The sequence below is a fragment of the Cyrtonyx montezumae genome, unplaced genomic scaffold (genome assembly GCF_038088225.1).
Source record: "Cyrtonyx montezumae isolate F1298 unplaced genomic scaffold, pur_monq_1.0 scaffold_36, whole genome shotgun sequence".
Classification (NCBI taxonomy): Eukaryota; Metazoa; Chordata; class Aves; order Galliformes; family Odontophoridae; genus Cyrtonyx; species Cyrtonyx montezumae.
The window spans coordinates 12,213,402-12,240,680 of NW_027072041.1; the positions used below are offsets into that span (position 1 = coordinate 12,213,402).

A 27,279-nucleotide genomic window follows, 5' to 3' on the forward strand; every position below is an offset into this window, starting at 1 on the left:
GTGTGTTGCTGATGCAGTTGCCTTGGCAATGCTCCTCAAGCTTCTGCATCTTCTCTGAGTTAGGTACAAGCCAGATGCAGCTCGTGCAGGGTGCCTCCAGAAGGGGTATGACACAGGAAGAGAAATACGCTTTCACCTGACTTAGTGAAGATGTAGGTGGTTTTAACCAAGATTTCTATAGAGCACAGTGGTGACATTCCATATTGAATTATGAAATTATCTGAGGAGCATTCTGAGGATATTCTGCCTGTAAAATGATAAAGGATTTCACTAGAAAATGTTTCCAGGTCACTTCCAACCCCTTTGTATGTTTTTATTCACTTCCAAAATAACAAGCTGGTTCATGGAGATGTATCAAAAAGACAACAGAGACACATTTCTTACTTAATCTGTCATAGACATGGTGCAATTCAGACTAGGAAAATCACGCAGATAGAATTGAATTGTCATCTTATTTTAGCCTAAACAAAAACTAGCAGGTACTATAATGTTGCAGAGAGTGCTGGAACTTCCTTTACTTGAGACCTTGAAACTTGTGGCTCTGATATAAACACTGTAATTTTACAATCATTGCATTTCTATAATACTTGTGTTTTGTGTCCTTTTGGTTCAAGTGGGCATAGGTTTTGTTTTCTGTTTTTGAGTGAGAGGAGGATTATTTCTGCATTACTTGTACTGATTTTCTGATTATTTTACTGACCTTAGGAAAATCTAAACTGGCTCTTCCAGTAGTGATTGATTAGGGCTGCAATACTGTTGCAGAGATATTTCTGAGGGATATCTGTTTTGTAGTAAACTAGAGGGAGTGGCCTTAGGTCGCTCTGGGGTGTTTCAGGTTGGTCCTTCTCATCTGATAGAGTGATAATGTATTGGACCAGGTTGCACAGTGGGGTGATGTAGTCACTGTCCCTGGAACTGATAAGAACCATGTGGATGTGGCACTGAGGGACATGGTTAGTGCACATGGTGGAGTTGGGTTGGTGGTTGGACTCAGTGATCTCAGAGATCTTTTCCAGTCTTAATTTTGTGATTCTGTGATAATATTTACTACTAGGCTCATCTTAACCTACTTTAATATAATAAAGCATTCAAAGTGATTCGTTATCTTAAGGAAAGCATTATAACCTTCACTGCAGCCTAAAGAGAAGTCTAACTGCCCATGTCTACATGTGAAACTCAGGTTGCGAACTTACACTGACAGCAGCACTGTTAGTCTCTTGTTAATCTTGTTAATTTCATTTCTAACTCCTTATCTTCTGGAGAGTTCAGAATAAAGGAAAGCACTAAACTCACTACCAGTTACTAATCTGCTTGTTGCACAATATTAAATTTTGTTACTGTTTGATCATTATAGTAGTTTAATTTTGACAGAGACATAAGAGAAAGTAAATGTTTTTCTTTTTTAAATAAAATTTTCCTGTAGCAAATCTAATCTGCCTGTTATAGCATACTGCTTATTTTACAAGGATGAATTTGTTCTGATAATTGGCTATTTCCTGTTATTAAATCCCTATTTTTTCATGTCTGACACCTTAGTTTATTGGCCCTGCGATCACCAGATTAACTTTCCCTTCAAAACCAATTGATGTTTTATGAAAATAGTTTGCTAGATTGTTAGTTTAGTGAGACTGGAGTGTAGAGCATGTGCTCGTCATGTTACGTAATCACTGGTAAAGTATGCAGTTGCTTTTCTAAATATAGAATGAACTCATACACTTTACTTAAATATTGTTTTGTTTTTATTCAGAGTAATAAATTGTCAAAACCTTACTGGGAGATACTTAGAGTAGAAGTACTTCTGAAAGTGCTTTTTCACAGAAATTCTTTCACAGTGCAGGATGGCAATACCTGTGGCACAAGCATTGAATTTCTAGGTGTGTTCAGAGTCACAATCTAGAAAAGTTGAAACTTACGAGGTATAGACATGAAAATATTAATACTTCCAAGGTGTTCACAGTACTTTCTGACTGTACTGTTTTAATTAAGAAATTTCTGGCCAGCTCCTTGTTAGCAAGAATAACATTGTCACCTTTATAGTTCCATTTTTTAACAATTGCAAGGCTTCTGGCTGATGTATACAGAGCCATTCTTCATTAATTCAGTGCATGGTATATCCTGTGCAGCCACAGTTATTCAGAGAGGGATCAAGCACGGAGGATTGTCTTCAGACACTGTGCAGTTATAAGCAGTCCTTGCTCGTTACAGTATGTGACATCTTCCTATACGGGGACTTGTGGCATCAGATTTTATCCTGGATGCTTGCATGAAGCTTTGACTCTGAGCCATCCACAGCTTACTGCAGAAGAGCTGAGCCTTTTGGGTGGTGCTCTCATCCTGCTTTTGTGTGTTCAGTCAGGTTGACTCCATCACAATTAAGTCCACACACAGATGTGGGGTTTTTTTTCCTTTCATTATTTCTGTTAGAGGGGATTTTTACAACTGCTAGATGAGTGGTATCAAAAATATTCGTACCAAAACTTACACGATACATTTACACAAGAGTCATAATTCAGAAGTACAGTCTATGACTGAATGTGAATTTTCAGATTTCCATTTGTCTGGGCTCAAGTAATATGTTTTAGATAATCTTGTTTCTAGTTCTGATAACTTTATTTCTAGAGTCTGTATGTTATTTTTAATATTTTTACTGTTTACACTCATAACAGGTTATAGATTTAATAAAAGGCAAATAGACAACACCATCTGAAAATGAAGACAGATCCTTCCAGAACCTGAAAAGGAATCCTACTGATTTGCAGGATTTTGTGTTTTTTAGGGTTTTTTTTGTGCAGCTGAGTGGAAGTAAGCCAATGCACAGTTGTTTAATGTGATCAAAACCACATACTGATGAAAAATGTGTTTCTAGGTGCCAGGTTGACCTGTCAACCCTAAGTAAAGAACAGACTCACAAGTTGGAGATGCCACTGGAGGAGGGAGAAGGATGCCTGGTGTTGCTGGTCACTCTGACAGCCTCAGCAGCAGTCACCATCTCTGACCTCTCTGTCAACTCCTTGGAGGACCCGAAGGAGCGAGAGGAAATACTGAAGAGATATGTATGGAGTTCTTTTTTGCCCTTTGTCTGTGAAATGTTTGATTGTATAAATACTAAGTATTAGAGAAAGAAGTATAAATATTATATCTCGTGCATCCTTACCATGTTCAGCCAATCACAGTCATTTAAACTAGTCATTAGTATTATGGCAGCTGAAATGTTAACGTCAAAAAGGTTGAAAATCCTCTGTAGCAGTAAGGTATTTTTTTACATGGTATTTCAGCTATTTTGTTTGACTTGGTGACATAAATAAGTTAATTTTATTGCCTTACAGATCATTTTTACCAAATGCAGCATAACTATGGGGTTATTTAGTGGCTGGGCAGTCTCTAGCAAGTGTTTATGTCAACTGATTTCTAGTGCCTGTAGGCTGGAGTTTTTAAGCACGTCATAAAGGGGATGAAATTTTAATTGCATGTTAGAGACTGCAGCAATATTTTCCATCATCATAATAATTGTTTTAAGCAGCATTTCTATTTCAAAATATTCTGGAACAAATTATTTTCATTTCCCAGCATCCTCACACTATGCAGCAACTGTGTAGTTTTGTCAAAGCAACAGAGAGGGGAGCTCTTACTCCAGCATTTGTTAATACCTAAATCACTAAAAGTAACTGTCTCACTACATGCAGAGAAAAGGGGGGTGGAAGGAGGGAAAAAAAAATATTTCCACTTAAAATTACAAAGCTTTTATTGTACAGTGCTGCCAGGTGTTTAGAAAGGCTTCTCTAGACACTCAGCCATTAAACCAAGCTTTGACTAACAAAGAGCTGCTCAATTTTTTTTTTTTTTTTTAGATTTTAAAATATTCCTATTCCATGACTGACATCCTTTCAACAACTGAATTTAATAAAGATGTACCTTATCAGTCTGTGCAGATAACGTGAAGTGCTAGTACTAATGCTGTACAATATTCTTCAAACAGATTAGCAGGATGTGCGCTTCAGCAAATTTATTCTAGCTATCTCCATTGAATCAGCTGTCTGCTAATGCTTGTACAACTCATACACCAATACTGTTATCATAAACACAGTTTAATAGAGGTGACTTAGTGGGGCTAAACATAATATTTCTAAACCAACTGAGAACTCAAGCATTGCACCAAATCTCTGAAAAATAATAATTAAGAGAATTATTTCTTATTTAGGAAGCCACCAAGATATCCTGTCATTGTCAGAATAGATCTTTATAAGTGTACTAAATTCCTGCTGGATAGATTTTTGAGGTGACATACTTCTAGCTACCAGACGTAACAATGCCTTATTTCTGTGGATTATGTTGTGTGAAGATGCAATGAGAGTCAAGTGATACTGATGGTTTTGATAATTTAGAAGCAATATAGCAACACGTTATGACTGTATTATTAATCAGTCTTTGTAAATACTCTTCTTTTTTTTTTTATCCCCAGTGTGAAGCATTGTTATCTAGGATAAGATTGATCTATTTATTTCCTCTTCTTCTACATTCTTGAGTGTGTGTCTTTTTTCTTATATTTACAGTAATGTATTTGTCTGAAAAGGTCCAGGTTTTTAGGAAGATGTTCATATCACAGTAGAAGGAATTTCTTGCATGTTTTTGAAATCTATGGTGTTGATATGCTTTTCAGAAAATATTACAGTTTTTTATTAAAATTACCTATAGACAACAGCAGAAAGAGATGACAAGCAAAATTCGAAGTTTATTTTTTACCGATGTTTGATTTATCTCTACTATTCATGCATCTTCTTCAGCACAGATAAAAATAATGAATCTGCAATTAGCAAGATGTAGTATTTCCATCTCTGTATTTTGGAGCTTATTTTTTTCTGCTCTTAAAAAATCTGGCTTCTATTGGAGAAATGTGTTTTGCACCATTTCCGCAGCCAAAAACAGTTAATGAGCTGACCTTACCATCAGATCAAATAGCCTTGGAAAATGACTCTATTACTGTCATTTAACCATTTGTAGCAGAACATCAGAGCCTTACAAATTAAACAGGCATTACTGTTTGAACCATTATTTTACCACAATTGTCTGAAAAGATTAATTCCTTTTGGGGTGAGGAAGGGGGCGCATTAATGGGTACAGACCAAGAGAGATTGTATGACCTTTTCAGAACGGGTGTGCTGAACCCACAGTCCCCCTTGTCACAGTTTAAAAACCAGAGGAGCTAGTTTAGAGAAGAAGTTGTTAGCATTCCATTTTTATTATGACATTTCACAGTCATCCGATTTAATGTCCCTTGACCAGATTGTCCACCGTGAGACGATGGGCTTGAAATGTTATTTAGAGCATTGATAAAAGGTGAGCAGTTCTAAGATGACAGCGAGTCATAAGGCTGGTGGTGTGACATTAATTTTCTCCATAACAGAGATGGAATAAGACGTCATAGTGACAAGCTGTCAATCAGTACTGGCCCCTCAGTGTATCTCGATGCCATAGGATGGGGTATTGCTTCTCCCATAATAGAGCTGAACTGAGATGCTCTCTCTGACAGCTGCTGCAGCCATACAGAAAATATATTATACAGCCTTCCATTAAAAAAATAAAGAGGACCCATCTCCAGAGCATTTCAATCTTTTCCCATCTATTGAGGGCTGAAAAGATTCACTGCAAATCACAGATTCCTCTGCTATGGAAATTTCAGGCTTCAGAAACCATACAGTTTTTGAGGCCTTCAACATTAATCGTAAACAAGACAGAATATCATCTGATAAATTGCTATTTAAAGTTCCATATTTAAAGTAGTATATTAAAGTCATTTGCTTCTCCCAGAATCTACAGTAGTGTTGTATACAATTTCAATAGTCTCAACCATCACAATGTGGTAAATTACTCTAAAGTTGCTGAATTGCTAAAACTAAAGTTCAAAAATAATCGTTTTGTGGGATGTTAACTGAGGTAGCAAAGCCAAATACAGTACCAGTGCTTTTTTTTTTGCAGAGTGTACATTTTGCAGGGTGTAATCTTGAGGGAAGTCCTGGGTACAGCTTGCTGGAAGGAGAGCAGTTGTTTGTTTGTTGTGATCCCTGTTTGGGTTTTTGCTTTGTTTTCTTCCTGTAGCTAGGTGTTTGTTTCAGTTATTCAGAAACTGAGGTAAAATGTGGAAACCTGTTTGTAAATCCTTTCACTTCCATCTTGGTATTAGAGCAGAATTATCTGTTACGGTATGAGCTCTGATAAGGAGCTTCCAAACCTTGATCATTATTGTAGTAAGTGAGAGACGGTGCTGGTGCCAGCATGCTTTTGAATTACAATACTGCTATCTGTACCACCACTTTTGCCACTCTCAGCTTGGGTGTAGGCACATAAGCAGAGGATTGAGTGTGTGCTGATTGAAGCTGACTACCTGGAGTTTTAAGCCCTATTTCTGATGATAAATATACTAAATACAATTAAAAACTGTAAACAATAATGTTGTTATAACATGCATGTGTATATTTGTATGTATGCTGCATATGTGATGCTGCACTTCACTGGGTTCAGGATACCATGGTCAGACCTTCACTGTAAAAAAAATAATCGACTGGGGCTTATGAAATTAATATCAAACTGTGATTCCACTGTTATAATTGTCACAGAATTATAATTGTAACAGAAATACACAGGAATGTGTGTTATATGTCTAACATTTTAATGAGTATATTATCTATACATGAACATACTCCAGTTTTTGCAGTTTTGGATATAACCTTTAAGCAGCAGCTGTGATTTGCAAATAAGTGATATTACTCTGTTTTTCCTTAACAGTCAGTTTTAACTTCACGATGTATTTCAGAATTTTGACCTCGTGTTTACCTGATGGTTACTTATTCTGGAAATCTAGACAGCAGCAGCAGGCAAAAAAAGCCTTCAACTGCTGCTGCACCTTCACATAACTAATTAAAATATTGAAGATCATACCTGTGGCCTTTTCTAATATTTTAGCTATTAAAATGCTTAGAAACAAGGATAGATGATAGTGTTTATGTACATGTCTTGTAAAAACTTGTAAAAAATTTTGGCCATAAGTAGATTTAATTTAAAAATAGAATTTGAGATTCCTCTTTTAGATTTTCTCTCTTAGGTTATGAAGAAGGTAAATGATAATGTAAAATTTGCTGTTAATTAGTTGCAGAATCAAAATCCCATTTGATGTTTCAACATTTGAAGTTCAGCAACTTTTAAATTATATTCAAAGTTAGATCTTAAAACTTTTGGCATCGCACACCTAGCTGCAGCAATACTCCCAGGTTATTACACTTAGTCATTTGAAAAAATAAAACAAAACAGAATGCAGTTTCCAAACAGCTTTCTAAAACTCTGCAGGATGTGAAATCCAATTGTTAGTTTACTCTTCAATTTTTCTGCCTTTTTTTTATACATGTAGTTACTGCAGAAACTAATGGTAGAAGAAAGGATTTATAGTAACAGTGTTTTGCTGTGTACATGGAACCATCTTCTTGTTTATGTTTTCAGTCTTTTTTGCCTGTGATTATTATGAAGATTATTAAGTTGCTAGAATTTTCTTTTGTATTTGCGCATATTGTTTGCTGCATACATGCAGCATGCAGGCTTACATATAATGATCGAGTACAGTGAAAGTAATGTTGGTCCCAAGTCACTGTTGATATTACTGGAGCTATCAAAGGGAAAATATGAACACAGATTTCACAGAAATAATCATGGAGAGGAAATGTTGTTTGTATAGTTTGCATTAATTTTGTTAGCACACTGATACACTTTATAATTGTGATGGTCAGTTCATGTACTAAGAATTTAAGTCAGTAGAATTAGTATGTTTAACTATATAATAATTTTTCCTTTGTGTCTTTGATTGGTATGTTTAAATGTCAAAATTCTGAAAGAAAAACATATTCCCCAGAAAGTAATATGTACAAGTATGAACACGTTAGAAATACTCTTATTTACACCTAGAAGAGGGAATATACATCAATATTGTTTTATTTTTTTTTCTATTTTGCAAGGTAGAATTAAACTTCTTTTTTTTTTTTTTTTTTTTTTTTTTTTTTTTTTTTCAGAGTACAATGAGGATGTTCCATAACATGAAGGATGTGGGATTTCTTCAGGTAAAAGTCATTCGAGCAGAAGCATTGATGGCAGCTGATGTTACAGGCAAGGATTTTTTTAGTTTCTGTGACACTAAATAGCAATATAGGGACTTTTTACAGATTGAAAAATATGCTTAAAACAGAAGATTATGCCATTATTATTGTCTGCTTGCTCTGTCTCACCTTCTCCTCATTAAAAAATCATCAGACATAAAAACAAAACTTGTAAGCAAGGCAGCAAGTCATTCTAATGCTAGCAGAGTCTAACATAGATTATTGCTGACAAGGGTGAACATCAGTTTTCCCCAACAAAGGTCCTGCAAAAAACTGCATGAGATACATACGCTGGACTTCCTTTTCTAGTGGATACAAAAATACTAAATAAATCAAGTTAGAGCAAAATTAAACAGAAAAGGCAAATGTACCTATGAATAAAACTTCGAAGTTTTTGCCAAAGTAATTGTTCCCAGAAAGATATTTAGCAAGGCTGGTGTTTTTGGTTTCAAATATTTGAAACAAATGCTAAGTTTCCTTTAAATAACGCTTGCCTGTTTAAGAAGGGAAATAAGATTTTTTTTTCTATTTTAAATTATGAGCTGATGGGATAATTTAAGCTGTTTCTTTTCAAATCAAAGAAAAAATTATTTCATCCATACCAGTCACACTTCCTCGGAAATATCCAAGTTACATCTGAAAGTAGAATCCAAGTCATACTGCATGAGTTGAGTGAAGCAAAGTGAGCTTGTCTTGTGTCAGAAAATGTCCACCTTTACTGTTTTAAATAAAGGAAAGTAAAAAGCAAAGTAGCCTAATATAGCTGGTTTGAGTGCAATTTGAACATAAATTTTCTGCTACATGAGCAGATAGAGATACGTAGCAAGATACTCAAATTTTAATTGTTTTGTGCAAATTAGCTTGAGTAGATTTTCTTATATAAGGTAACAGAATAAACATTTTATTGCTGAAACTGATCTTCCAGATTCTGGCACACAAAATAACAGATTCTATTTTCAGTGAGGTTGGAGAAATGCTTCTAAAGATTCCTCACTCTGCTTTGACCTTATAATCCAATGTGGTCTGAACAGAGAGAGATTAAGTTATTCAGGGGCAAATGGGATAATTCAGTCCCTGACCTCGTTCAGTCTTCGACTTTTCCAGATCAACATGTCATTTGTGCTGGTTGAACAGATTTTTTGGAGATACATTTTATTCAATTAAAGATGTAGAGGTACCAAAAATTTCCAGGTATTACATTTAGAGTGACAGTCAGGAACACTGTAAAGAACACTCAGTATGTTGCCTGTGTCCAGAGTATTTTGTTCACTAGCATTATACAGTATATACAGTTTTTAAAAAGTCTGTGCATTCAAACACATCTGAAATGCTTGCATAGTTCAGATAATAGTACTTGGCATTTTGAAAGGAGGACAAGGGGTTTTAATGAATTTAATCTATGAGAACGTGTACAGATAATTTCAGATTAAACTTTGAGGAGGAATATTTACGAATTTTTTGAAGTAATCATTTGCTGATTGTCAGAAAAAAGTTTGCCAAAATCACAAAAAAAGCTTGGCCCTTCATCTTAATGCAACTGAGCAATGATTACTAGTCAGTGTAGAGAATGCTGTCAGTAGTAGTAAGACTACTACTAAAGAGTGGGTTATGGGAGTAAAAGCTCAGGCGCAGCTTGCTCTTCCTAATACATCTTTTTTCCCCAATTTATCTTTTGCCTTCCTCTGAGTCCAAAAAGTAGCAGAAGCACTTGTGCAGTACTTGTATGTTTTGCTCTGTTGCCTGTTGGTTGAATATATCCAATTTCACTTTCAGAATTTTTTTCAAATGAAGTAGTTAAGCAAACATTTACTAGTTCAGGCTGAATGGATTTTAAAAATTCAAAATATTCCATAATTTAGCATAAGCATATGTTCCTTTAGAAACGTGAATTTTTTCTTTAGTTACCATACATTCATTGAGAAGCATTGTAATACTGTATTAACTCTGCGTGAATAAAGAACAATTGAGGCTCCCTTTGAATGAATGACTAAAAAGCACAAATTACTTTTTAATGAAACCCTCAATTCTTCTCCTTTCCAGAGAAATCCCATAGCCTTGTTTAGCTGAATACTACTACAGTAGGTCACTTCAGTTAAGCCTCTAATAAACTGTTGATAGTTGAGGGTAGTTTTTTTTTTCCGTGTCAGTAGCCCAGTGTTGGACAGTGCAATTCAAATCATTAAGGTTAATACAGATTTCTTAAAAAAGAGAGGGAGAATGAGTGAGGTAGAAAGGAAAATAAAAAAGAAGAAAGAGAGATTAAGGGTACTGGATAAGGTTTCTATGTTCAGCTCCCACATATGCACACAGGACTTGAAAAAGATGCCACAACAGAGTGAAATTTCAGTGTTGAGTTGTGGGCAGGTGAGAAAATGGTGACTAGCAGGCTGCAAATGGGGTGCTGTACAAAAGTGTCATTAATAGGTTTGAAAAATATATGAGAAAAACACCACGTGAGACTCCTCTTTACCCAGCCTACCTGCCAGGAAATGACTTTCCTGGGAAACAGATTACCATGGAGGGATGAGAGGTTCCCAATGGGTGCCTGAAGCCTTTTTCTGTCTTGTGAGGGAGTTGAAACACACGGCCTCTGGCAGGACCGGGGCCTTGAAGAGTGCTGTTCAGTTTAGCAGGATGTTATACCTGAAAAATTGTATCTCAAGATCATTCTTTCTAATGTCAAAACATAATTCTAGGGCTGCCATCCAAACAAAATTATGTTCTGCTGGAAATTCTGCTTGCAGCAGATGTTCTTTCTTATAGAATGTATATATTCTTAGATGGCTTCTGTTTTGAAACTATAATCGAACAAATGGAATTCAATTATTGACTATATTTTTTTACATTTTCTTCTCATTGCAAGAAGGAAGCTTCATTTAAATCATCTGTTGTGTTGTAGCTATTTGGTGCAAGGCTGTTTCCTCCCTAAAACCTCTGATAAAAGCAGTTGTAATTTTCCCTCTTTCCTTCATCTTTGCTCTATTATCGGTCCTCCAGAAGACACACAGCCTGGCATAATTTCATGTAAGGTTATAATGAAGAACTTTTAAATTAGGAAGTACTCAGATATTGCCATAAAAAGTAACGTATAGCGGGTTCATCCTGTCAGTTGACCTCTGGAATTAATACATAATCTGTTTAAACAGTCTTTACAATTTTTATAAAGCAATAGACCTTTCACAAATCAAATAGCATCAGTTAAACCAATAGGTAAATTTCTGCTATCGAACTGTATGCCGGTGGAGTTGGGGGAAACCTGCTATTTTCACAGTGTTTGCTTCTCCTTTATTGGGTCCTATACAATTATTCCTTTCCCTATAATGCGAAATAAAATTAAAAAGCTCTGCGTTGCTAATGATGAGAAGGAAGCATGGTGGGAAAAGATGTGCTACAGGTTTCATCAATGTCAGTACAAGTCCTATTATTTTGAAGAATAATAGTTAGCAACTCAGATTCATTAGCAGAGCAAAATCTGAGCTCCTTGTGACAGTCTGCCTGGAAAACAGTTTGTTTTGCTGTCTTTGGGCTTTAATTAAGACATGTTCCATTCTAACCCCCTTGCCTGCCCCTCGCCCACCCCCACCCTGCTTGCTGTGTCACAGACCGGCGATCAGACGCTTTCAGATGGTCCAGCCCATGACTTTGACCTTCTGCGCGGTCCGGCGTTCCCTGGGGAACCGTTCAGCTCATGAGGTCTGATTTCACACTTCCAGGATGCCTCGGCTCTCTTAACAATGACAGGGAGACAAAGCCCTTTAGAGTGGGCCGCATGGGGACTTGTTTAAATTGGAAACTAGAGAGGAGTCAAGGAACAAGGTTACAGGCTACAGAATAGTGCTTTTAATAAAGAGCTCACAGCTCTGGTTCAGCTCAAAGAGGGCTACCTCTGTACAATTAATTGAGACATTTATCTGGAGCATCTTAGGCCTCTACTTTCTCACAGAATTATGTGATAAATATCAGCTAAGAGGCAAATGAGATGTGCATGAAATGAATTTTTAACACTTTGATTACTGTGTCTCCAGTCTTCATTAGAAGTTAATTTATTTGTATTTCTGACCTCGTTATTAGTCTGATGTCTGCATTTTTGTGGGGTACTGAGATTTCAGATCCTGATATTTGATACAGATTTTATTGAGGAACTTGGTGATATTTATGTTTTCAGTCAAAAGCATTACAGGTTTCTCCACCTTTGAAGAAAAGAAACAGGCATATAAATAATTTTCTTTGTATGAAAATGATGTTCAGCCTTCTTTCTAAGTAAGTCCCATGTTAAAATTTTGATTGAAATATTTGAAAGTAGAATGAAGACACCAAGATGGCTAAACGTGCAGAATGTAAATGATTTTTCTAAAATCTGTTCCACTAAAATGTCCTAATATGTTGTGTGCAAAAATAGTCTTCGAAAATTGTTCCTCAAATGCTAGCAAATGTCAGAGTGATGTACACAAATGTTAAATTCAAAAAGGTATGGAAGCCTGAACATATAAAATTGAAGAAATACATTCAAAGGCCCTTTGGAAATATGTTTCCAGAAGCAATTTGCTCTGTCAATTAATGCATTGAGAATTCAATATACACTTGAATAATCTCCACAAAATAATGAAATCTATTTGATAGGCAGTATTCCGGGGGTAGCTAAAAATCTCATCTAATCCCGTGTAGTTTACCTGAAGACGTTAGTCCAATATAATGTACTGCAAAACTACCCCTTTTTTTTCTCCTGTTGAAAGTAGCAGTTTAAAGTTACTAATGGTAAAATTAGAATTTAAAAAGATTTTTTTTTAATACTTTCAGAATTAAATATCCAGGAAAAATATTAGTAATTAGAAACGTGTATCTACTTTTCTTTAAGTATTCTGTTGAAATGAGTTGAGAGTGGTTTTGGCACTGCACTGAATTGCTTGGTGAGATGACTTCAGCATTTATGAAATCAGTTCATTGCAACATGATTGCAGCAACATTGCTGAAGAGGAATTACCTTTTCCATTCTTTAAAGATGGAAAACTAGGAAAGGTTAACTGACTCAGCTAAGGCCCACAGAGCAAGTCCTTGTCAAAGCTGGCATTTGGCTTGGGTCCTGTGCTTAATCCATTAGATAAGGCGGCTTCTCATGCTATTGAGCCATTCCTCCTTCTGGCCAAAGGTCAGGCTGACTGCTCTGTTGCAGGCAGCTGGCTGGCAGGGATCTTGGAACAACATTAGTGACATTAGCGTCTGCATGAGTGGCACTGCCCCCCAGAGTCATGAACTGGGTGTCTTGTCTTGTCTCTCCCCAAAATAAAGGCATTTTTTGACTGCAGGGACACACTTGGACAGGCATGGCTGGCACTAGGGAAGAACCTTAATAACCTATGAAATATTCAAACGATATTTCGGCTTTCATAACCAACTTAAACTTGGTTGAACTTTGCGAAGTTGTGGTCTATGAGCTTGACTTTTCAAAACAGAACTGGAATCAAAATCTACTGTTAATAAACTATCCAAAACGTTTTTACTAATCTTTCTGATTCTGGTTCAGTTTTGATACTGTCATTTGACTGACAGACGAATTCATATAATACTTAGTCCAGAATAAAGCTGATGGTGTACTGGCGGTCTGCTTAGAAACAGTTCATAGTCTAGCAGATGCTGGAGTTGGTTTCTGCCGGTTTATGTAACTGGTAGACTGATCAATGACAGATAAATGTTAGATTCTTATCTATATTTAATCTGCCACATGGCTCCTTTTCTTTTGAGAAAATGTTAAAAAATGAAATTAGGAAATGATTTGTGACTTTGAATTTCAATCAGTGTATGCTTTTTACAGACAAAGTAGAAATGTCTCCACAGGGCTGATGGGGATCTAGCCCCATGCTATCTGCAGTCCTTGCAAGTTAATCTTTATGAAGTACAGTAAGTTTTTTAGGGGACAAGTAGATCTGCCATATGCTTCTTGGCTTGAATCTACTCTGGAAAGCAATTACATCAATGGTAGTTGCTTGTAAGAGTCCATGGCAGCTGTGACTAGGAAAAAAAAGAATCATTGTACAATGACTGATGGTTTGATTTTTTTATTTTGTTTACGAAAAGCTGATTTCTGAAAGACTGAAAATAGAACAGCATAATGTTAATAACTATGCACAGGTGTTTTTTCCTGCCTAAACAGGGAAATATTTACTGCATAAAATATGGATGTTGCCATATGTTTGATTTCTATAGTGTCTCTCTTTTTTTTTTTCTTTTACATTATCCGAACAATATATAGCTGACATGAGATCTTTGGAGAGTTTTGTAATAAGAGAACACCAGGGTTTAAGTTGTACAAAGCATAGTAAACGAGAAATGCAAATTTAAGCTCTGATAGCTATTTATCGAGGAAAATAATTTGCTTACAAGAAAAGAAAGTGCCAGAAAGCAAGCATGAAAGTGCAATAATATCAAACTGAAGTCCCTGTTCTAAAGAACTGCAGGGAAGATTTTTTTCTGGGAAGGCATTCTACCAGGAAATGGAACATTTTGTTGGACGACTGTGTTCCTCAGAGACTACTGAAAGGCATACATGTTTAACTCAACCATAAGTACAAATCATCTTGAATTGCAATTTGATAGCTCTAACATTCAATTAAAGTTCTTTTTTATGAATTTATATGTCATTTATACATTTGTATATTATCTTTTATAAGATACTAGCATCTGAATTGGTCACATCATTCAATGAAAAAAGTGTTACTCTAGGAACTGAACTGGGGGTGAAGCTCACTGTTGTTTTGGTTGCACATGTTGCCCGCTGTAGTTGACATCATATAAAGCATGTGTAGAGGCACTGTATCACCTGAGGCCTGGAAGATGAGCTGCAGCAACATGTGTCTCTGTGATGAGTGCACATTAGGCATACAACATCAGTGTGTAAATGTTCGCAAGTTACCTAACATCTTTTGTACTTGCTAATTAGGAAGAGCATAGCAAGCCTGCTTAGTAAGGAATGTGGAAATGCAGTGGTCTTTGAATTTCTGAAATAGTAATTTCCCAAACTTTCCTAGCTGTAAAACACAACAGGACTGTTAGATAATGTGGTGCTGTAGCTGCTTGAGGAAAACGAGTCAGAAGATAAAATTATTTGAGGTTTTATTGTTTTCATTTTCAAAGTATTTTGAGAAGCAATTCAACGTCACTACTTAAGTCTTTATAACAGTAAAAAAAGTGTATTGCATATCCTTTAAAGAGAAAAAAAGTCATTCCATTTCCCATCCTTACGCACTTCTGATAATGAAACTGAGCCAAGGACTTGCTGTATTTATAGTGTTCAATGTGCGGGAGTCAATGCTGATTGAAGTAAGTAAAATAATTTATGTAGATCTAAGTGCAGCAATCTCAGTTTGCACTTCGGTTTTGCTGACTGCTTAAACATTAAATGCAATGCAGCATTGTACAAAATGGATATCTGTCAAACTAGTTGCAATCTGCGGTTTAATGAATAAAGTGGGAGTCTTCAGAAGACGAGCAGTTCTTTAATTTTTTTAAGCAGGATCTTATAGAGTGAAGTGCAATACCTTCTGGGTGTAGTTCTCAGAGAGTATGAGTTTGTAATGAATAAAGGGGGTAAAAGAGTGAGAGAGATCCATCAAAACAGAGGCTGATTTCTTTTCTAGATTACTATGAGGATTATTTAAATTAGCACTTTATTTCCATTGTTTTCAGAACTGTACAAGTAAGAGTTCAAAAAGCACGTGACAATATAGTAACAGGGTGGATTAATGACATTTGTTTGACTTCCTATTGAGGTCTACTGCAGGTTTGATTGCAGTCACTGGGAAGGTGTACTTCACTGGTTTTACTACTTATTTTATGAATTCTTACAAATAGTGCCAGACATAATAGTGATTAGTCCCACTAAGGTCATAAGATTACTCAGAACTGTAAGTGCTGGTTTCAGTCATGCAGGAATCATGCTGTAATATCTGAGTGCCAGGTGATGGTCTTATCATTTCTTTCACAGCGCTAAGCACACATGTGTAAAGCTGTATTTGGATGCAGTTTGTTGGTATCATCCTGATCAATAAAGTTAAGTACCTCTAAAGTCATCAAATCAGAAGTTGAAGTCCTCTGAAGTGCACAGAGCAGGAAGCTAGTTAGAGCAGCCTCAGAAGACACAAAGGTCTGGGTAGAATTTCTTGACATATGACAGATGATACAAAATGATATATGACAGTTATGATTCAGCTTGTAGTAGAAGGCCTACTTGTGATAATGATACAATTTAGACTGATATAATTGGGCTTAGGCAGCTCAAGTCTAATTGAAAGTTTTAGAGCAGGACTACTAGGTAGATATCACATACATTTCTGAACACACACGTTTCTTTCTTTAATAGAGAAATAAAAAGCGTTTACTTTTTTTTTAATTGCCAGTTTCATTAACTACTCAAAAGTTATGTGACTTGGTTAAAATATGTGTTGCATTTAAGATAATGGTTTGGGAGTAACGCAATGAGTATATGTTGTAAGTTCCTGGATTTTCTTAGCCTAGAGACTGAGCAGACCTGAGGACATTGTCTTTTAATGTATTGTTGCCTTCTTAAGGCTTTCTTTAGGAATGGTCCCATTACTTTAACCTCTTGCAGTGTGGCAGGTTGCCATAGCTGTCAGTGAGAGGTAAGATGTAGTTATTATTTCTAATAATGAAACCTTGAAGGATGGCATCAAGCACTTGTACATTTCTTTGGCCTTGTAGTTTTAGATTGTGTTCACTTATTTGGGTTAGTATCCGAATAATGTTTGCGCATACTGTAATTTTACATGTCAGCTACGAGTATTCTTTCCAATACTCAGCTGAGTTTGGGGTTTTTTAGTATACAGAAGTGCCCATAGGCAATGGTGAAGGTCCTTGCAGATGAAAAATTCGTAGCTTTCTCTTAGGTAAGAGCAGTGTGCCTGAGATTTCAAAGCAGGGAAAGTTCTACTTGTGAACCATGAAATCCAAGCCTTTGCATGTACCTTTTCATAATACTTCCTTTTGTCAGTGTTGATCTCAAACTGTTCTCCGTTTATTTATTTGGGCAGATAGGTAAGCTACTTGAAAAGTTGAGCGTGAGAGAAGGATTCTTTCATTTCTGAAAACCATTTATCTTCAGGTTATCAAGGACTTCTGTGACTAATTATGCATTATATTTAGCATTCTCAAATAAATTGATACTCATAAATGTAAAGAGAGTCACTGAAAAAGTGCATGTCAAGAGATGCAGAAAATAAATGCATCTAATAAATGCTTTTATTTACCAGAGCATGCTTTTAGACACTCTGGTACATTTTATTCTGTATGATGGAGGCAGTAAACGAAAACAAAAACCCAGCTCACCTTTTTTTTTTTTTTTTTGGGGGTGGGAGGTGGAGGGTTAGTTTTGCCTTGTTACCGTAACTACCCATGAGCTTGTTTTTTATTTGTTTTTGGTTTTTGTGTTGTTACGGTGACTAAAGGACTAATCCTTTTTCAAGTTTAATGGGACAGATTCAGTGGTATTCTGTGTTCCGGAAAAGGTAAACATGTATTTTAACTGTAGTTCACGATGTGTTTAACACAATTATTCTTTATCATTAAAGTTAATAATATGCACATTAACCTCTGATGTAGTCTGAATCAATATTGCAGTTTGGAAGATTTGACCCCTGGACAGTTTTCTCTAAGTATTGATTTCATTGTCATTTGTATAAGGTATGAAACAAATTACATGCCTTCCTAATATCATTAATGTAGCCCCATTGAGCTAATCAGTTTATAGCTTCTTATAATACATGACATAGCATGACGGAATTATTGAAGACACTGTGAAATGCAATTGCATAGTGAGCTAGACTTGACAGTGGAAGGCCATTGCCAGCACTCAATACCTTTCCAGCATTGCCACCCAAATGAAGTCCAGGGGTGAGAGTTACCCATTCTGTAACGTGCAATTCAGTTCTTAATCTCCAACAGAAAATTCTTCTTTGGATTCTGGGAGCGGCAGTATATTTTCCAGCTTTGTGGCCTTAAATGAAAATATTACATACAACTGTATTCTGTGCTGAGGGCAAATGTCAGATACAGAAGTCAGCCAGGCTAGAAGCGTGATCACTGTACACTGTTCAAATTTTCCAGTAGGATATGTGGTTGTGAATGAAACTCATAGTTTCATTTTGCTGATTGGTTTATTAGTAAAACATTGAGCATCAGATTCTTTCAGCTACTGGATGAAAAAAAAATAAGAGAGAGAGCATCCCTGTCTTGGCCAGCATTTACAGTTATCGTCACTGTTGCCATAATTTAAAATTTTACTCCACACTATGATTTATTCCCTTTAATGGCTCTTTACTGCATCTGTCTTCACACCATGACTCCTCATGTTTTCTTGATTGCTCCCTCCATCACTGCTGTTCCTCAGATCTATACCTGCTTACCCTTCCTCCCAGGAAATTTAAGGGACACCCTTGAAATCTTTCTCTTCTTACAATAATTCCCTCTTTGGAGAGCTCCCTTTTTATGTGGATAAGCTGTTGCTAAACATGGGATTCAGATGTCAAATTTATTTACTTTCCTTTCAAATTACAAAACTTGGTCTTCTGGATACCTAAGAAAAAGCTGAGTGACTTCTACATCTTCCCCCTCCTTATAGTCAGAGTTGTTTTTCTTCCTGTCATTAGAGTGGTAGTTGAGTACAGCTCTCTGTAAGTTACCCCACATTCAGAGCCATTTCCCACACACGTCTCTTTTCCTATTCTTTATATTAAAACAAAAAATGACAAAACAAAAACAAAAAAACTTAACAACTTCAGTACCAAGGTCAAGGATATCATTTCCATTATCTGTGTATTAAATTTTCTAAGGAGCATCTTCATACTCCCTCATGTGTTGGCTTTCATGCTGAGGAACCTTCTTGTAAATATATGCAAAGCTGCTTCATTGTGCATTAATGTATACAAAAATCTCAACCACATTTGAGCTTCTGCTGTGCTGAGACTACAGCCCATCAGTCCAGCTGATATTGTCTCATTGCTTAATTATACTTGCCTATTTTCTCTGGTGTTAGGCTTTTATTTGAGACTGTCTTTAAGGCTTTTTGATTTTGGGGAAAAGATTTGTACAGCATGAAACATGTAGAGCATAGTAATCTTTGGATCTTAGTATCATAGATACTATGTTGTTACAAATAGCATGGAATAATAAATTTCCAGCATATCAAAATCCTCTAATTATATTATCTTTCCTGATAACATAGGTTTGGCATGATTAAAGTTCTCTTAGTTGTCTCAGATTATGGCCTGTATTATATTTAACATCATCGTAAGACATACCTGAATTAATTACTGAGTGACTTAAAAAGCAGCTTAGAAAAACAAGATATCTTGATTTTGAAGTTGCTTACAGTGAATTTTCTCAATTCATAAAATTGTTCCGAATTCTCTCTTAATAGGTAAAAGTGACCCATTTTGTGTAGTTGAATTGAACAATGACAGACTGCTGACACATACCGTCTACAAGAACCTCAACCCAGAATGGAACAAGATCTTCACATTGTAGGTGTTTGAGTTTTCTAAGATTTTGATTCTTTTTATTTTGGATTTCATGCATGTTTTTTTTTCTCTGGGGGCGCTTCTTTCTTTCTTTCTTTCTTTCTTTTCTTTCTTTCTTTCTTTCTTTCTTTCTTTCTTTCTTTCTTTCTTTCTTTCTTTCTTTCTTTCTTTCTTTCTTTCTTTCTTTCTTTCTTTCTTTCTTTCTTTCTTTCTTTCTTTCTTTCTTTCTTTCTTTCTTTCTTTCTTTCTTTCTTTCTTTCTTTCTTTCTTTCTTTCTTTCTTTCTTTCTTTCTTTCTTTCTTTCTTTCTTTCTTTCTTTCTTTCTTTCTTTCTTTTCTTTTCTCTTTCTTTCTCTTCTCTTCTCTTCTCTTCTCTTCTCTTCTCTTCTCTTCTCTTCTCTTCTCTTCTCTTCTCTTCTCTTCTCTTCTCTTCTCTTCTCTTCTCTTCTCTTCTCTTCTCTTCTCTTCTCTTCTCTTCTCTTCTCTTCTCTTCTCTTCTCTTCTCTTCTCTTCTCTTCTCTTCTTTCTCTTTTCTTTTCTTTCTTCTTTCTTCCTTTCCTTCTTTTCTCTCTCTCTTTCTCTCTTTCTTTTTTGAAGATAAAGTGTACATATAAATCAAAGATAATTACTTCTGATTCCAATGAAAGTAGTGTCTAATGACATACTGCTGTTTCTGAAGTAAACAGGTGAATACTTGTCTGAGAATTACAAAAAGTGAAAAAGTATAAACTTTCAAACATTGAAAATATATATAAAAAAGAACCATTTTAAAAGTTAAAAAAAAAAAAGCAAAATTTGTGTCTGGTAAACCAGCAATATGAAACTCTGAACATCCTGGACTCCTGCATTATTCAGTTTAAATGTTAAGAACCACTGTGATTTTGACCCCAAAGATTTTTGTGGGAAAGGAAGGATTTTGTGATCTGTGGTTGCAACTTTAGTAAACACTAGCAAACTATGAATGAGTAGGAATTTTAAATGCATTCATACTTTTCTGAATTATTATCTTTATATGTTTGTATGAACTGCACTTTTTATTTACATTTGCCAACTGCTTTTCTCACAGTGTTTTAGCATCATAATAGTGCAATGTTGCTACTGGGCAAAAAGCAGCCTTTAGTGTTCGTTTTATTGGGAAGTAACACATTAATTATTTGTTTCCTTTCTTGATTTAAAGATAGTAAAAGGTTTTGATAAAGTAGGAAAAGTATTCCACCAACAAAATGTCCCTGCTGTTTTTCTTGCCTTGTTGCCTTATTTTTCTCCCCATTTCTCTCTGACTGCAATGTGACATCACTGAGCGGAAAACTGATCAGCTGCAGGTTCCTCTGCTGTTTAAATCTCCTACTAGTCATTTGTGAAACCAATGGAGGCTTTAGATTAGTGTGCTTTCACCTAACTTCATCATACGTGAATATGTTATGTTTTGTCCTTGATCTCAAAGCAGAGTCTGACTTTAATCTGTATTTGTTTCGTCGGTGTTTGTTGTTTGTATACTTGGCACCCACAGCTTTCCTTGCCTTGCCTGCAGTTGCTCTCAAAAATGAACTCTGAACAAAAGAAAAATTCTCACAATAATTTTACTTCTCATTAGCTTATAAACATTGTTCTCATTTTATGTATCTGTACAAACATGCAACATTTTTTATTAGTTTATTTTTAATTATCTACTTACAAAGCCAGTAACTAATCAACCTTTGCTGCTTAACAGTGCTCTCTATGTAAGAACTGCCTGTTTTATAGAGAACAAAAGATTAGGCAGGGAACAGATGAAAAGTCTCTGAATGACCTTCAAATAAAGTTTTCGCTTGTCTTGCACATTTATGTTATTCTCAAATGTGTCATTTAATTTTGGGATACTGATGCAGTTTATCATTTAAGCGAAGTTGAAGTGCTCTCCTTGAATTCCTGTTTCCTGAATCATTCGTTTGTTCAAAGGTGACTTCTCTCAAACAATTCTGGTATCTTTTCTTTCAATAAGTAGTGTGAGCTTTTCACTTGAGAATGCATTTTACAGTGACATTTGTTGTGTGTGTTGGTGGAGTGTTTAATAGCTTGCAGGTAAGGAAGAGAACTAGCTCAAAGTATGTATTGGTTCTCATTGCTTTTTTTCCTAATTCATTATAATGACTGCTGCATGCTTGTAATTAAGCAAGAATTTTAAAATTTAAGAGCTCATTCTCTGCACAAGGATTGTGCTCGTGTATCTGGTGGCTGTTTTCACTTATAAAGCTGCAGATACCAAAGTATTTGCGGTAGGGAGTTACAGCAGAAGTAGCAGTGTTTGAAGGGTGGCTGTAAGGCCGTTATAGTCTGCTGCCTGATGTGGTAAATCCTCAGCACTGCTCCATGCTGGCTGTCTTTGCAGCTCACACAGCGCTAGCACCAGGTAGGAATTTTAAAGCAACATCCTTCAGAAAACTTCTGGCAAAGCCCCGCAGAGCACACTGTTGCTGCAGCACCTTGAGAGCGCCCTGGTTGTGCAGAGGGATGCCTGATTCACTTGAATTTTGCTCTCTGCCTGTGACCTGACAAAATACACGGGTTTCTGGCTTTGCTAGCCTTTTGCACTTTTGTCCTTGGTAACTGCTGGTGTAGGTGAATTCTCTCCTCCATGTCTGCTTTTTCCTCTGTAGCAATATTAAAGACATCCACTCGGTGCTTGAAGTGACAGTTTATGACGAGGACCGCGATCGAAGCGCTGACTTTCTAGGCAAAGTTGCGATACCACTGCTATCTGTAAGTTTCATTCACCTGACACACTGCTCTGTATTTTTCCTGCTGAAGGAAGGAGGAGGAGGAAAAAAAAAAAAAAAAAAGTGGGGGGGGGGGGGAAATTTTCAGCTTCGTGTCTGTCATTTCTCAACTGAGGTCTGTAATAAGAACACTAAAATTTTAACATACTCCATTCACGGCCATGTTGAATCCCATGATAGTTAATTTTTCCTGACAGACTCGGTCCTGGTAATGAACAGGTACTTGTCAGACTTGCCACAGTTGTTTTGGGTTCTCTGTCAGTTTCAGCAGCTGGGGGTCAGGGGTCACCAGGGGGGGGTATTCAGCGGAGACCGCGAGACAGACGGCTGTCATGTCCTTTTCCTGCAGATTCAAAATGGTGAACAGAAAGCCTACGTCTTGAAAAACAAGCAGCTGACAGGGCCAACAAAGGGGGTCATCTATCTTGAAATAGATGTGATTTTTAATGCTGTAAGTCTTAACTTTGGCTTTTTTGTACTGCTAAAGAGTTCAGTTTCATGAAAGCTTTTGTTCCCGATTTGTAGAGAATTTCTGTCATTCCTCATTTTCTCTAAACCTTGATGTATACCACAGAATACTCTTCTGCCACTGCCTGGCACACCCACTCTTTTTGTTGCTGCTGCTGCTGCTACTATTGCTGCTAATGCACGAAGTAGCAGCCCCTGCCTCTGTGTGCATCTGTGTGTCCTGGGCTTGGCAGCTGTGACTTTGAAACTTCGTAATTTTTGCAAATCGGAGCATGTGCTATTAGTTAGGAGCGAGTAAGCTTGAAATATTGACATACATTTTAATGCGTAGGTGAAAGCCAGCGTACGAACCTTAATGCCCAAAGAACAGAAGTACATTGAAGAGGAAAACAGACTGTCTAAACAGGTAAAGAGTAAGGAAACACTAATCCTGTCCAAAAGCCTTAATATCGAGTGTGCACATCTAAATATCTGGTATCGCACGGCTGAGGGTAGAGAATAACATTTTCATTACCTGTTTACAAAAGAATATGATAGGTAGAATGGGGCAGAAACAAAATACGTGGTTTTATTGTATCTCTTCTTTATAAACTGCAACTTAATTTCCGTGAAATAAGTGAATAAGAACACAGTTCAAACATCAGGTTCCACACATATCAGATTATAGTGCAGGTGCACGTAAACTAAGTCTTGCATAAATTTTTGCTGTTAACCTTGATCTGAAAGGCTTCCATTTTTCTTTGCGTGATAGAGAGGCATTAAACATTCTTGTCCAAAATTTTAAACAAGTTCATGGAGTAAGGTTTGAGTTCCAGTTGAAGGCAAACTAAAACTCATTATAACTTTTCAGAGCTATCTGGGTAAGAAGTGTGTGGAGCTTATTTCTTTTTTTTTTCCTAGATATTCCTTCCAGTGCTAGTTTTAAATATTTTGTTAAGCGTTATTTAAACACACGTCTTACTTTTTTTCTGCATCTGAACTACTTCTGTTTCAGTTTTTCTTATAACATGAGTGATCTATTTTATACGAGAAAACTGAGCTTTTGATTGAATTGTAACAGTAAGATATTTTGCTCGTTAACAAAAGGACAGAAGTCTTTGAACTGATTTTTATTTTGCAGAAAACTTGCAGAACTGACATAATTTGTGTTATCTGCTGGATGAATTGTACATTAGCTATAGTATATTTCCACAACATTATTCAAAAGGCAGAATATTTCTTTATTTACTCTTTTGGATAAAGATGTTACTAAATCTGCATTTTTCAGTGTTGCACCAGTGAAGAAACAGGAAGGCATATTCTTTTGCTCACTTTCATAAGAGAAAATGGCATCATGGCTTCTGCAGATTGCAGGAGGAATACACTTTAAATATCTAACTGGTGTTTATGTTTTGTTTTGGGGTGTTGTTAGCTGTTTGTTTGTTTGTTTTTTAACTTACAGGGCACATCCCACCACAGTAACACCTAGAAGGGAAAAAAAAAAAAAAGAGAGAATTATTATTTATATATCAATAATCCAAAAGAATTTCAAAAAACCCAGAAGTTCTGGGAGAGAATGTATCTACACAAAATTTTCTCTGATATGCAACACAGAAATTGAATGAATAACTTGTTTGTGTACACTTATTTTGAGCAAATGTTTTGTCATTTTAGTAGGTGTAAAGGTAGTCTCCTGAACTAAAACATGAACTTGTTGTATTTCATTTTGAGGTAGATGCAGTTAAAGTTACTTTGATAAAACACTTAAACACACATGGTGATGATGAGAATTTTTATGAAGGAGAAAATTTGGATATTAAGGAAATAGTTGATCTTGGAGAAGTAATTTTGCATGATTTCAGTTAAGCATAATACTGCATCTTTTTATTAAGGAAGATAAAAATTTTGTAAATGCATAAGAATAGGGGCAGTGTCACCTGCTCAATTTAACTCTGACATGTTGATAACAGAATCGTTCATTGTGTTTATTGAGTGGCTCTTTTACAATCTCAAGTTGCCACTATGCTGTGGAAGTGAAGAAAACAGTTTGTATATCAGTTAGAAATAAATTCAACAAGTAAAGTTTATGCACTCTCTCTTCCAAGTATCTATAATTTTAAAACATTCTCTTTGTGTGTGTTAGACTGCTCACCATGCAGCTTTTTTCAATCTTTGCCCACTTTAACAATGAGAATGTTGTAAGGATGAATCTCTTTTAAAGCTTTTGGGGTTTTGAAATCCTTTTGTTCTTTCATCTTTTTAATAGCTGCTATTACGAAACTTCATTCGCATGAAGCGTTGTGTCATGGTGCTCATAAATGCCGCTTACTACATCAACAGTTGCTTTGACTGGGATTCACCCCCAAGAAGTCTTGCTGCTTTTTTGGTATGATGTTCATATTACTCTTAATCACCATTGCATATTTACATTGTAGACTGACTGAGAGGTGATGCAGCGTTTCTGACTGCTTGCTTCATTTGAAGTTTTATTTAAAACTAAGAGGATTTCACAAATCATTTTTATTCACATTTTTAAAAAGTAGTTGTATAATGCCACGCAAACAATGAAGTCTTCTAAATATATTTATAAATGTGCAAATAAAAAATGTGATACAAGACAATGCAGCTACTGAGCTATACATATTTAGCTTTTCATAGGTTAGTATGTAAGTGGAATACCTACCTGCTGTCTGTTGAAGGAAGGAAAATGGAATGACATCCTGTCCTCTTTGGCCAGTGAGATTCTTTCCTTCCCTTTGTGCACTGCTGTGGCCATGGAAAGAGTTGTGTTGCTCTTAAATCATTCTGGTTTCCAATCACAGAATGCATTCCATGACATAATTGGAAATGTACTGGATTTGGGTGGGGATAGCTGTCATTTTATTACTGTAGTTTTAGAGCACTGCAGTAGGAATTTCTTTCTGATTATATATGCATAAAGGCTTGAGGCTTTTTAGTTTTCTTTTAGTACCTACTTTGCTGTGTGGTAGATGTGGATACATTCTGTCTGCATTGATGGTGCAACTTCATAGGTTGTATATAGATCTGCACCCAAAGGCTTGCTCTCTGTTTCTCAATCTGATGTTATTCTGTGCTAGGATCACATTGTCCTTCTGTAAGACAAAACATCCGTATTTTTTAATATCTGAGTCAAGTCTGCATGAACTTTCATCATGGTCATAAAGTATGAACTTGTTTTCTGGAGATACAAAGCTATCATTGATGCTTGAAGAATCTCATAACCTATCTTGGGTTCACTTGCACATGTAATTCTGATTTGTGCTTGCACACAGTTTAAACTGGAATTCAGTAGATTCTGTCAAAGAAGCTGTGCTTATATATATATCATTTTCATCTCTTCACTATTGTACAAATTGTGTCTCCTCTTGAAGTTGCCTCCCAGAGGTTAGAGCATGTCAGGGTGAAACGTCAGTCCCTGGAAGGAGACAAGAAATATGACGTTTTGCAAGTTTCCAGCCCTGAAGGCAGTCTAATAAATGATGTGCTGGAAGTAAACTTCTAAACTAGCTATTTCTTCCTTCTTGTTGAATTTGAAGACACATGTTGATAGATGATATCCCACTATGAATTTACAGCCATTCCCTGAGTTTAATATGTGAGGGTTGACTTTCAGACCTCAGATTTCCCACAGTTCTTAGTGTTATTACTGTTAAAAATGCACTCTTCTCATACTTCACCCCATCTCTTTGCTTTCCAACAGGGTCTTTCTTACAGAGGACAATATATGAAGAAGATCTGTTTGTCTAGTTCAGTTTTCACAAGTATAATGGGTAAATTATGGTTAATAAATGCCATGGAAATAAAAATGACCCTTGGAAAACCATGTTTAATATGATGACTGTAATAAACTGCAGTTATCAGCTTTATGCTATTTGCAGATTGAAGTGTTCACCAGTTCTTCTTTAACATCATTCTTCTTGGAGAGCCACAATGTTAGAAGAGACTAGGAAGGGTCCAGTGCTGATTATTTATACTGTAGTACTTACAATACTCAAAATTTTAAAACAGTGGAAGCCTATTTTTAAAAGGAAGCACTTTATGAATGTTTTACATGTTGCTCCTTAGCTGGTCTTTCTCAAATTTATCCAAACCTACCAGCTCAATAACTGTTACTTCACATGCTGTACCCAGAAGAAGCTCTACAAAGAGCTAGAAGTTTTCAACATTCTGGATTATACATTTCCCAGCTCATACAGTATTTTCTCTCTTTCTGTTTTACTTCATTGCTTTCGCTGGGGATTTTTGCCTGCATGACTTTTTCTCTTCTCTTTCTTTTTGTCCCTCTCTCTGTTTTTTTGTTTTTTTTTTTTTTTCCTTCTCGTGTCTCAGTAATTCTCAGGAAAAGAATAATTGCTGTATAGATGTAATCTTTTAAATGTTGGTGCTGAAGTTATTG

At 36.0% G+C, this 27,279-nt stretch overlaps 1 protein-coding gene across 1 annotated transcript in view; it reads left to right on the top strand.

Annotated features, from left to right (window-relative positions):
* The window catches only part of MCTP1 (multiple C2 and transmembrane domain containing 1), a 193,727-nt gene that overhangs the window by 77,915 nt on the left and 88,533 nt on the right, over positions 1 to 27,279 (top strand). Inside the window, exons 10-16 of the mRNA XM_065745475.1 lie at positions 2,867 to 3,053; positions 8,052 to 8,145; positions 19,561 to 19,663; positions 22,296 to 22,398; positions 22,765 to 22,866; positions 23,215 to 23,289; positions 25,129 to 25,248. Coding sequence (XP_065601547.1) covers positions 2,867 to 3,053; positions 8,052 to 8,145; positions 19,561 to 19,663; positions 22,296 to 22,398; positions 22,765 to 22,866; positions 23,215 to 23,289; positions 25,129 to 25,248 — 784 coding nt within the window. The remainder of the gene's footprint in view (positions 1 to 2,866; positions 3,054 to 8,051; positions 8,146 to 19,560; positions 19,664 to 22,295; positions 22,399 to 22,764; positions 22,867 to 23,214; positions 23,290 to 25,128; positions 25,249 to 27,279) is intronic.